Source organism: Nerophis ophidion, linkage group LG01, assembly GCF_033978795.1.
Source record: "Nerophis ophidion isolate RoL-2023_Sa linkage group LG01, RoL_Noph_v1.0, whole genome shotgun sequence".
In the NCBI taxonomy this organism is placed as follows: Eukaryota; Metazoa; Chordata; class Actinopteri; order Syngnathiformes; family Syngnathidae; genus Nerophis; species Nerophis ophidion.
In genome coordinates, this window is record NC_084611.1 from 4,286,557 (window position 1) to 4,299,787 (window position 13,231).

At 35.3% G+C, this 13,231-nt stretch overlaps 1 protein-coding gene across 1 annotated transcript in view; it reads right to left on the reverse strand.

Annotated features, from left to right (window-relative positions):
- The window catches only part of LOC133562665 (uncharacterized), a 62,812-nt gene extending 51,140 nt beyond the window's left edge, over positions 1-11,672 (reverse strand). Inside the window, exons 1-2 of the mRNA XM_061916636.1 lie at positions 11,381-11,672; positions 1-939 (exon numbers count right to left, since the gene is read on the reverse strand). The exon at positions 1-939 is cut by the window's left edge and continues 14 nt beyond it. Coding sequence (XP_061772620.1) covers positions 1-939; positions 11,381-11,540 — 1,099 coding nt within the window. The 5' untranslated portion in view covers positions 11,541-11,672. The remainder of the gene's footprint in view (positions 940-11,380) is intronic.
- Positions 11,673-13,231: the final 1,559 nt, after the last annotated feature.

A 13,231-nucleotide genomic window follows, 5' to 3' on the forward strand; every position in this document is an offset into this window, starting at 1 on the left:
CGGGCGACCCCCTGGACGTCTCGCCGTGGTCCACGGAGCCCATCGTGTGCGTTGTTGCCATGTGTCTGTTCAAAGTGGATCTTTGAGCAAAGGCGTCGCCGCAGACTGAGCAGGGGAAAGGTTTCTCCCCCGTGTGCGTCCTCATGTGCAAGACCACGTGCATCTTCCGGGAGAATCCCTCGCCGCAGACTGAGCAAGTGAAAGGTTTCTCCCCCGTGTGCGTTCTCAGGTGCGAGAGCATGTTTACCTTCAGGGAGAATTTCTCCTGGCACACCGGGCAGCTGAAGGGTTTTTCCCCGGTGTGCGTTTTCATGTGTCTGGTCAAGGTGGACCTCTGAGCGAATCGAGCGCCACAGACTAGACAGCAGTAGGGTTTTTCCCCGGTGTGCGTCCGCATGTGCCGAGTGAAGTCGCACTTTTGAGCGAATATTTTGTCACAGACTGAGCAGGGGAAACGCTTTCTCCCCGTCTTCCTTTTAGAGCGCTCAGAGTGTTTGTTGCCGGCGTGAGTCCTCGTGTCGCCTTCGCCGTCGCTTTCGCCGCTCAAAGCTTCTACGCACCAGTTGCCCACTCCAAGGTGTGTGTCGTCACTACTTAATAGTAGACCTTCACAGATGCCCGCTTCTCTTGTCGGGTGTTGCGGCCAGCTGCTGCTTGAAAGCTCCGCCCCTCTGTTCTCCTCACTTGGACTGTGATGAAGCGGTGAGGACACTCGGGGTTGGTCTTCATCCTCTTCAGTCTTCACAGAGAAACCACTCGGTGGCAACTTGGTGGGATCAGCCTCGTCTGCCCCTGGAAGACACTCACCCTCCTGAGTGATCCAGAGTTCCTCCTCTTCCTCTTTAATGTGGGGGGGCTGCGGATCCTCTTCATTTAAAGTGGAAATATTTCCCAGCAGCTGTGGGGGAAGTCCTCCTCGAGCAACCATAAGCTGGACGTCTGCAGGACACAAACAAAAGCACACATTGGTTCAGACATGCCACATACTACAAAAGCCAAAAGCGCTGAAGTTGTCACGTTGTGTAAATACTAAATAAAAAGAGAATACAACAAATCCTTTTCAACTTATATTCAATTGAATGGACTGTAAAGACAAAATATTTAACATTCGAACTGGAAAACGATATTTTTTGAATATATTGGCTCATTTGGAATTTGATGCATGCAACATGTTTCAAAAAATCTGGCACAAGTGGCAAAAATGACCAATATTAATTAAAGCTGCAAGCAGCGTTGGTCGGGTCCGCCTTAGGCTGCTGCCCCCGAGACCCACGGCCGGATAAGCGTTAGAAGACGCCTTGGAGCCACTATTTTGAGAATCTAATGCATTGTGAAAGTAATGCAGTTGTTGTATTGAAGTGAAAATATCAAACTTCCTGTTGATTTTTGCTAAAGTATGTTGATTATTAAAATGTAGGTCTAAGTGAGACCTACATAGTGTTTTTTGTTTCATGTCTCTCTGACATTCCTACCGGAAGTCACAAGCAGTTTTGTCTGTGTTTTCTTCCTAGGAGCAGTTTGTCCGTGTTGTATTCCTAGGGGGGCGGTAGAGCGCAATTTTGAGTTTTGAGGTTAGGTTTTTTCATCAGATCGCAATTTTTGCCAGACCTGATGTGTGTGTCAAGTTTGGTGAGTTTAGAAGCATTTTAAGGGGGTCGAATAACAGCTCAAAGAGGCAAAAATGACATTTTTTTAGGAGACTTTGCACAGGGGTTCTTTAAAGGTGCGTAAAATCAAAACCTGAGAACTTAGCAAAACTCTGTTCTATACTTTTAATCAGAAGGGTTCAATCCCTCTTCTGTGCGAGTTTGAAGCCAAAACAACAAACGCACTCAGAGGAGATAATGTTTGAAGATAGGTGACCGGTTTTTACAAAATTTTGTTTTGAAGGGGGGATTGCAAACTTCCTGTTGATTTTTGTTGGAGGTTGTCAATCTATGAAATGTAGGTCTAAGCGAGACCTACATAGAGGTTTTTGTTTCATGTCCCTCCAACATTCTTACCGGAAGTTACAAGCAGTTTTGTCTGTATTTTCTTCCTAGGAGCAGTTTTTTCAGTGTTTTATTCAAAAATAGCGCTAGAGCGCAATTTTGAGTTTTGGGGTTTGGTTTTTTCATTAGATCGCAATATTTGCCAGTCCTCATGTGTGCGCCAAGTTTGGTGACTTTTGAAGCATTTTAAAGGGGTCAAATTACAGCGCAAAGAGGCAGAAATGGCATTTTTTGCGCAAATTTTATTTTGAAGGGGTTTTTGCCAACTTCCTGTACATTTTTGCTGAAAGAAGTGAGTGTATGAAAATCGGGTCTAAGTCAGACCTACATAGGAGTTTTTGTTTCATGTCGCTATGACATTCCTAACAGAAGTTACATGCAGTTTTGTCTGTAATTTTTTCCTAGGGGGCGCTAGAGCGCAATTTTCATTTTGGGGGATTGGTTGCTTAATATGTTGGGAAGGTTTGCTATACCGACGTGTGTGTCAAATTTGGTGAGTTTTGAAGCATGTTAAGGGGGTCAAATTACAGCGTGTAGGTGCGGAATAATAATAAAACACAGCAGTTTCAATAGGGTCCTTGGACCATGGCAAAGGACTCCACGGGCCAAGGACCCTAATTATTTGCTCTTTTGTCACTCCTTCTAGGAACATAGAGTTGGGGTTTCTATCCACGGTGTCATTCAAGTCTTCCACAGAATCGGGGTCGAGAGTCTTTTCCTCCAGATTTGGTCCAATGTTCACAAAGTACTTACTGACGCTTTCAACTACTACAAAACTACAGAAGCAGAAAACAAGTACAAAACGTCTAAGAACAAGCTAACTGGCATACTACGAACATGTGGAACATAATATTTCAGTCAATTATTGGACCGGCACAAAAACAATAAGAGAGCAACATTGGGCATCCTAAATAGCATATTAAATACCTTAAAAATGTAAAAAATGACAATATGAACGATCATATTATTTTTTACTATCCTAAATACCTCTTAGAGATGTAAAAATTGACAATATGAATGATCATATTGTCATTTTTTTTATTTTTACTATCTTAAATACCTCTTAGAAATGTAAAAAAAAATGACAATATGAATGATCATATTGTCATTTTTTTATTTTTACTATCTTAAATACCTCTTAGAAATGAAGAAAAAAAAGACAATATGAACAATCATATTGTTATTTTTTTAATTTTTACTATCCTAAATACCATAGAAATTTAAAAAATGACAATATGGAAGATCATATTGTCATTTTTATTTTTATTATCCTAAATACCTCTTAGTAATGTAAAAAATAAAATATGAACAATCATATTGTCATTTTTAAAATTGTTACTATCCTAAATACCTCTTAGAAATGACAAAAAATGACACTATGAACGGTCATATTTGGCTTTTTTTTAATTTTTACTATCTTAAATACCTCTTACAAATGTAAAAAAATTACAATATGAACGATCATATTGTCATTTATATTTTTATTATCCTAAATACCTCTTAGAAATTTAATAAAATGACAATATGAATTATCATATTGTCATTTTTTAACATTTTTATTATCCTAAATACCTCTTAGAAATGTAAAAACGACGATATGAACGATCATATTGCCTTTTTTTTTACTATCCTAATGCCTTAGAAATGTAAAAAACTACAATATGATTGTTCATATTGTAGTTTTTTGCAATTTCATTATCCTAAATACCTCTTAGAAATGTAAAAAATGACAACATGACTGATATTATTATAATTTTTTACATTTCAAAGAGGTATATCAGATAGTAAAAATGTTAAAAAATGATATTGTCACTTTTTTACATTTTTGTTATCCTGAATACCTCTTTGAAATGTAAAAAAAAAATGACAATATGAACAATCATATTGTCATTTTTTTTATTTTTACTATCCTAAATACCTTATAAATGTACAAAATGACAATATGAACGATCATAGTCATTTTTAAATTTTTTACTGTCCTAAATACCTCTTATAAATGTAAAAAATGACAATACGAACAATTATATTGTCTTTTTTTTACATTTTTACTATCTTAAATACCTCTTAGAAATGTAAAAAATGACACTATGAATGATCATATTGGCATTATTCAATTTTTATTATCCTAAATACCTCTTAAAAATGAAAAAAAAGACAATAAGAATGACCATATCGTCATTTTTAAAAATTTTATTATCCTAAATACCTTAGAAATGCAAAAAATGACAATATGAACGATCATATTGTCTATTTCTATATTTACTATCTTAAATACAACTTAGAAATGTAAAAAATGACAATATGAATAAACATAGTCATTTTTTACATTTTTATTATCCTAAGTACCTCTTAGAAAAAAAAATACAATATGATGGTAAATATTGTAATTTTTTTAATTTCTACTATCCTATATACCTTAAAAAGGTAAAAAATGACAATATGAATGATCATATTGTAATTTTTTTTATTTTAGCTATCCTAAATACCTCTTAGAAATGACCAAAAAAATGACAATATGAATGATCATAGTCATTTTTTACATTTTTACTAGCCTAACTACCTTAAAAATGCAAAAAATAACACTATGAACGATCATATTGTCTATTTTTATTTTTACTATCTTAAATACAACTTAGAAATGTAAAAAAAAATGACAATATGAACAATCATATTGTCATTTTTTTTGTTTTTTAATATTCTAAATACCTTAGAAATGTAAAAAATGACAATATTAACGATCATATTGTCATTTTTTTAATTTTTGCTATCCTAAATACCTCTTAGAAATGTAAAACAATTACAATACGAACAATCATATTGTCATTTTTTACATTTTTACTATCCTAAATACCTCTTAGAAATGCAAAAAATAACACTATGAACAATCATATTGTCTATATTTATATTTACTATCTTAAATACAAATTAGAAATGTAAAAAATGACAATATGAATGATCATATTGTCATTTTCTGGGGCGGCATAGCTCGGTTGGTAGAGTGGCCGTGCCAGCAACTTGAGGGTTGCAGGTTCAATTCCCGCTTGTGCCATCCTAGTCACTGCCGTTGTGTCCTTGGGCAAGACACTTTACCCACCTGCTCCCAGTGCGCACCCACACTGGTTTAAATGTAACTTAGATATTGGGTTTCACTACGTAAAGCGCTTTGAGTCACTAGAAAAAAGCGCTATATAAATAAAATTCACTTCACATTTCACTTCATTTTTAACAATTTTTTTTATCCTAAATACCTCTTAGAAATGTAAAGAAAGTGACAATATGAAAGTTCATATTGTCATTTTTATTATCCTAAATACCTCTTAGAAATGAAAAAAAAAAGACAATATGATTGTTCATATTGTCTTTTTTTACCCCATTCTACTATCATAAACACCTTAGAAATGTAAAAAATGACAATATGAAATTATCATATTGTCATTTTTTACATTTTTATTATCCTAAATACCTCTTAGAAATTAAAAAAAGACAATATGATCATATTGTCATTTTTTTAATTTTTACTATCCTAAATACCTTAGAAATGTAAAAAATGACAATATTAATGGTCATAATGTCATTTGTTTTTTTTGCTATCCTAAATACCTCTTAGAAATGACAAAAAAATGACAATATGAACAATCATATTGTCATTTTTTACATTTTTACTATTCTAAATACCTCTTAGAAATGACAAAAAAATGACAATATGAACAATCATATTGTCATTTTTTACATTTTTACTATCCTAAATACCTCTTAGAAATGTAAAAAATGACACTATAAACGATCATATTGTCATTTTTTAATTATTATCCTAAATACCTCTTAGATATGAAAAAAAAATGACTATATGAACGACCATATTGTCATTTTTTAATTTTTACTCTCCTAAATACCTTAGAAATGCAAAAAATAACACTATGAACGATCATATTGTCTATTTTTATATTTACTATCTTAAATACAACTTAGAAATGTAAAAAATGACAATATGAATGATCATATGGTCATTTTTAACAATTTTATTATCCTAAATACCTCTTAGAAATGTAAAAAAATGACAATATGAATGATCCTAGTCATTTTTTACATTTGTATTATCCTAAATACCTCATAGAAATAAAAAAAAAGACAATATGATCACATTGTCATTTTTTTAATTTTTATTATCCTAAATATCTCTTAGAAATGACCAAAAATGACAATATGAATAATCATATCGTCATTTTTTACATTTTTACTATCCTAAATACTTTACAAATGCAAAAAAAAAATGACAATAAGAACGATCATATTGGCATTTTGTTTATTTTTGCTATCCTAAATACCTTAGAAATGTAAAAAAATGACAATATGAACGATCATATTGTCATTTTTTACATTTTTATCATCCTAAATATCTCTTAGAAAAAAATGACAAAAAATTACAATATGAATGATCATATCGTCATTTTTTACATTTTTACTATCCTAAATACCTTAGAAATGTAAAAAATGACAATATTAACGATCATATTGTCATTTTTTTTATTTTTGCTATCCTAAATACCTCTTAGAAATGACAAAAAAGACAATATGAACAATCATAGTCATTTTTTACATTTTTATTATCCTAAATATCTCTTAGAAATGACAAAAAATGACAATATGATCATATCGTCATTTTTTACATTTTTACTATCCTAAATACCTTAGAAATGTAAAAAAAATGACAATATGAACGATCATATTGTCATTTTTTTAATTTTTGCTATCCTAAATACCTCTTAGAAATGACAAAGGAGACAATATGAATGATCATATAGTAATTTTTTTTACATTTTTACTAGCCTAACTACCTTAAAAATGTAAAAAATGACAATATGAACGATCATATTGTCTATTTTTTTACATTTCTAAGAGGTATTTGGAAAGTCCTTTTTTGCACCGTTTATAATAATGCTATTTAGGATGCCCCATTTTGCTCTCTTATTATTTTTGTTCCGGTCCGATAGACTGAAATATTATTTTCTACATGTTCGTAGTATGCCAGTTAGCTTGTTCTTATACGTTTTGTACTAGTTTTCTGCTTCTGTAGATCTTTGTGTTATAAATGTTACGTATAATGTATTCTTCTTTTTGCATGGTGGATTATTTTTCTTTTGCTCCTTAATAAGTTGTTTTAATGGACAGTGTTTGTCGTAAAGTAATATATTTATTTAAATCTGCACCTTATTGCTTTTTTTGATCCTGCGCCACCAAGAGCTAATGCAACAAAATGTTGTTCTTATTTGTGCTGTAAAGTTCAAATTTGAATGAGAATAAAAAGGAAGTCTAAGACTCTTGTGGCGCTCATGGTTGTTTAGTGGAGTTGTTGTTGTGTTGTTGTGTTGTGTTGTGTTAATGCAATGTCACACACAGATATAAATAGTCCACTAGACTATTGAAGCCCACTACTAGCGACCACGCAGTCTGATAGTTTATATATCAATGATGAAATATTAACATTGCAACACATGACAATACGGCCTTTTTAGTTTACTAAATTACAATTTTAAATTTCCCGCGGAGTTTCCTGTTGAAAACGTCGCGGAATGATGACGCTTATGATGACGTTATTGGTTGGAGGGGATATATTAGCTCAGCACCACACACGGCTAAAAGTAGTCTCTTTTCATCGCATAATTACACAGTAATTTGGACGTCTGTGTTGTTGAATCTTTTGCAATTTGTGCAATGAATAATGGAGACGTCAAAGAAGAATGCTGTTGGATTGCAGCTGCCTTTAGCACGGAAACACAGCCAGTCTTTGTTTGTTTGTTGTGAAGCTTAAACACAGAGCGGTCAAGCCAACATGTTTCTCCACGTCAACCAGCATGTTTTTGGATGGGAAAATTGTGATATTAAGTCGGCTTTTACCGGAGACATCAGTTGATTACTGGACCTCCTCCTGCAGTAGATGTCAAAAAAAGGCAGCTGTGAGCTTGGCTCCTCCATGGCTTCCATCAAAGACACTGGCGTTCACCGCAGCCATACGACCTTGAGGTATGACTTTACAATCTCACTTTTTTTTCCCCAAGATGGCGCTGCTGTAGTGGCTGCTGTTGACAGGAACTCTCTGCTCTTGTGTCATCCTTTTGTGTTTCCCTCTTGTTTTCATGTGTTATTGTGGGTTTTTTTTGTCTTTTGGTTCGGGACCCTTTGGGACTGTGTGACAAGGGTTGGCACTTTCGTGACCTCTGCGGTGCTTTTTTTGTGGACTTCTGGATCTGCCTCCCGGGAGCCTTTTGGCCATGGAGACCAGCTGCTGGGTCTCTGCCACACCGGAGTCTGTTTGGAGAGACTGGAGGAGATGCGGGTGAGGGGACAGGACTGCGGAACTAGAACTGAGCGCCGGGACGGAAAGGCTTGGCGGTGTCTTGGCTGGGTGAGCAGGTGTCGGACACCTCAGTCTCCTTGGACGTATCCTCGCTCATCCATGTGGACTGGACACTGGTCGAGAGTGGAGTCGGCTTTCTTGGTTGCTTTGTTGGGTCTGCTCCTGTCTCTGGCCATGCTCCCTCCACCCCAGTGGACAATGGCGTGGAACACCGAGAGGCCACCACAGTGGATATGTTTCTTTTACTTTTTATTCATAGCTGTATGCAGAAATGGCTGCTTTTATGTCTTTCCTTTGTGTTCTTTGATGTTTGCCTCTTACACACACGTAAGAGGGATGTGTGCTATGGCTATGAGTTGTTGTTGTTTTTTTTCCCTTGGCCTCACCTTTTTTGTAAGGGGCGCTGGAAGCCGGCAGACCCGTCAGCGATCCTGTTCTGTCTCCCTGTAATGTTTGTCTGATCTTGAATGGGATTATGCTAAACATGTGCTTTGTTGGGTCTGCTCCTGTCTCTGACCATGCTCCCTCCACCCAAGTAGACAAATATCGCAGAGGCCACCACAGTGTATATGTTTCTTTTACTTTTTATTCATAGCTGTATGTAGAAGTGTCTGCTTGTATCTGCTGCTTTAATGTCTTTATTGTCCTTTGTGCTGTGAATTATATTTATTTATTTGTTCTTTGATGTTTGAGTGCTATGGCTATGAGTTGTTGTTTTTTTTCCCTTGGCCTCAGTCTGGACCCCCTCTCCAGGGCTCAGGCTTGGACCGATTTTTTTATTTTTATTTTATTGTATCTTAATCTTCTATTTTTTCCCCCATCCCCCCCACTTGTTTACCTTTATATCACCTTTTTTGTAAGGGGCGCTGGAAGCCGGCAGACCCGTCAGCGATCCTGTTCTGTCTCCCTGTAACATTTGTCTGATCTTGAATGGGATTGTGCTGAAAATTTAATTTTCCTGAAGGAACTCTCTTGAAGGAATAAATAAAGTACTATCTATCTATCTAGCTATCTAAAACACTATTAAAACAACAAGCAGATAAGGGATCTTCCAGAATTCCATCCATCCGTTTTCTACCACTTATTCCCTTTCGGGGTCGCGGGGGGGCGCTGGTGCCTATCTCAGCTACAATCGGGCGGAAGGCGGGGTACACCCTGGACAAGTCGCCACCTCATCGCAGGGCCAACACAGATAGACAGACAACATTCACACACTAGGGACCATTTAGTGTTGCCAATCAACCTATCCCCAGGTGCATGTCTTTGGAGGTGGGAGGGGCCTATCCCCAGGTGCATGTCTTTGGAAGTGGGAGGAAGCCGGAGTACCCGGAGGGAACCCACGCATTCACGGGGAGAACATGCAAACTCCACACAGAAAGATCTTCAGCCTGGAATTGAACCCAGGACTGCAGGACCTTCGTATTGTGAGGCAGACGCACTAACCCCTCTTCCACCGTGAAGCCCATCTTCCAGAATTATCCTAGTAAATGTGTCTAATTACATCTGAAACACTCACACTGCTGCTGCCCGAAGCCATCGCTTTTTTTTGTTGTTGTTGTATTTTTTGTGATTCACTCTAACTTTCCTTATCCACAAATATTTCATCCTCGCTCAAATTAATGGGGAAATAGTCGCTTTCTCTGTCAGAATCGCTCGCGCTGCTGGTGGCCATGATTAAATAAATAAATAAATGGGTTGTACCTGTATAGTGAAGTGAAGTGAAGTGAATTATATTTATATAGCGCTTTTCTCTAGTGACTCAAAGCGCTTTTACATAGTGAAGCCCAATATCTAAGTTACATTTAAACCAGTGTGGGTGGCACTGGGAGCAGGTGGGTAAAGTGTCTTGCCCAAGGACACAACGGCAGTGACTAGGATGGCGGAAGCGGGAATCAAACCTGCAACCCTCAAGTTGCTGGCACGGCTGCTCTACCAACCGAGCTATGCCGGTGCTTTTCTACCTTCAAGGTACTCAAAGCGCTTTGACACTACTTCCACATTCACACACTGATGGTGGGAGCTGCCATGCAAGGCGCTAACCAGCACCCATCAGGAGCAAGGGTGAAGTGTCTTGCTCAAGGACACAACGGATGTGACGAGGTTGGTACTGGGTGGGAATTGAACCAGACCCGTCAGCGATCCTGTTCGGTCTCCCTGTTATGTTTGTCTGATCTTGAATGGGACTGTGCTGAAAATGTTAATTTTCCTGAAGGAATAAATAAAGTACTATCCATCTATCTATCTAAAACACTATTAAAACAACAGGCAGATAAGGGATCTTCCAGAATTATCCTAGTAAATTTGTCTAATTACATCTGAAACCAGAGCCATCGCTTTTTTTTTTTTTTTTTTGTGTGCTTCACTCTAACTTTCCTCATCCACAAATCTTTCATCCTCGCTCAAATTTATGGGGGAATCGTCACTTTCTCGGTCCAAATTGCTCTTACTGCTGGTGGCCATGATTGTAAACAATGTTCAGATGTGAGGAGCTCCACAACCCGTGACATCACATGCACATCTGTGTCTGCTACTTCCGGTACAGGCAAGGCTTTTTTATTAGCGAACAAAAGTTGCGAACTTTATCGTGGATGTTCTCTACTAAATCCTTTCAGCAAAAATATGGCAATATCGCAAATTGATGAAGTATGAGACAAAGAATGGACCTGCTATCCCCGTTTAAATAAGAACATTTCATTTCAGTAGGCCTCTAAAAATATTTTACCTTTTTTTTTTTTTAATTGAACAAAAGTTACTAGTCTTTGGACTGAAATACTAGTGTGGCCTCAATAGTCCTTCTGTAGTTTGTAGCATGCTGGGAATGCACTGCACATGTGATGGCGGAATGCACAGTCAAGGGTCGAAATTCAACTGATTTTGCATGAAATGAGGTTGTTTGAGCTAATAATCAAGCTGCAGCATCTAGAATGTTGCATTCAATGTTTATTCCCGTTAATTCCCATGGAAAGTTCCCACTTTTGAATATTCCCGGACTTTTGCAACCCTATTGAAGTGGAATTGTAGTGAATGAAAGTACCTCGAGTGTGCAAAACTGCTTCCAGTTGTCGTCGATGTCGCTCCTTCTCCTCTCTCGTTCTAGAAAGTTCCTCCTCGTAACACGCGATGGTTCTTTCAACCAGCGCGAATATTTCATCTGCGGCCGCCATGAGTCTCTCCTGCACCAACTCTTTCAGCATTTTTGATGTTTTTAACTTAATGGCAGGTCGCCGTCTTCGTTCTTTTGTCTGTTTTGGAAGGTTTTGCTAACTTCCGGCTTTCTTCTTCTTCTTCTTTCTGTTCGATTGTAAAGCCTTCATGACGTCACACTGCTGCCATCCTGCGGCAGAATGTGAACGTATACATAGTACGTGAAAACAAAATACAAGTTTTTTTTTTGTTTTCGTTTTGAATTGCCATTGGAATATTTTTTATTTATTTATAAACCCTTATGTATAAACGGCAACATTTCCAAAAAAATCAAAAAATAATAATAAAATATGTACAAAACAGTGCAAATCAGCGTCAGGGGGTTATAAACTCAATAAAGTAACTAAAATACAATGCACATATATATATATATATATATATATATATATATATATATATATATATATATATATATATATCAAAGTGCTAGCTTGAACCAAAATACGTTTTTTTTGTTTGTTTTTCTAATTGCGATTGGAATACATTTTTTTATATAAACCTTTATTTATAAACTGACATATTTACAAACAATCGAGAAATATTAATAATCAAAATAAGTACAAAACAGTACAAATCAGCGCCAAGGGGTTGTAAAATCAATAAAGTAACTAAAATAGAATTGAAAAAATAAATAAATAAATACATGTACATATGTATATATATATATATATATATATATATATTGTTAGGTTAAAACAAAATACGTTTTTTTTTTTTTAATTGCGATTGGAATATTTTTTTATAAACCTTTATTTATAAACTGACATATTTACAAGGGGTTGTAGAATCAATAAAGTAACTAAAATAGAATTCAAAAAAATAATAAATACATACATACATATATACATATATATATATATATACACACACACACACACATATATATGTATATATATATATATATATATATATATATATAAATATATATAATATACACATATGTACATACATATATAATATATATGCATTATATATGTATAATATATGTATACATACACACACACACATATATATGTGTATATATATATATATATATATATATATATATATATGTATATATATATATATATATATATATATATATATATATATATATATATATGTATATATATATATATATATATATATATATATGTGTGTGTGTGTGTGTGTGTGTATATATATATATATATGTGTTTATATATATATATATATATATATATATATATATATATATATATATATATAGGCTTGTCAAGTTTTAACGTCTGTAAACTACGGTTTCATCAAAAGAATAATAATAATATTGACTTTGTGAAAGCTTAACGTGAAGGAAGTACGACAGGCACTTTATTGACACCCAAAAAAAAGACCAACAACACACTTCCGGCCTCAACAATACATTAATTGAGCGGATATCCAACAAAAAAAATACAAACAACAACAATGTTGCAAACGTATAAGAAATTTTAACAATACATTTTAAATATAATATAAGAATTTCAAATGAACGACAGTTTTATAGTTGTGACCCAGCCGATGCGACGCAGACGGGTTGCTTAACAGGACATGACGTCAGACCCTTACAAATTAAAAGCGGAACAACGTAACACCTTTCGGCATCGTTTTCCATCCGTAGTCCCGGACATGAAAGGAGGCACATACAAATATAAAACAATTCCAGTAGCAATAGGAAAATAGA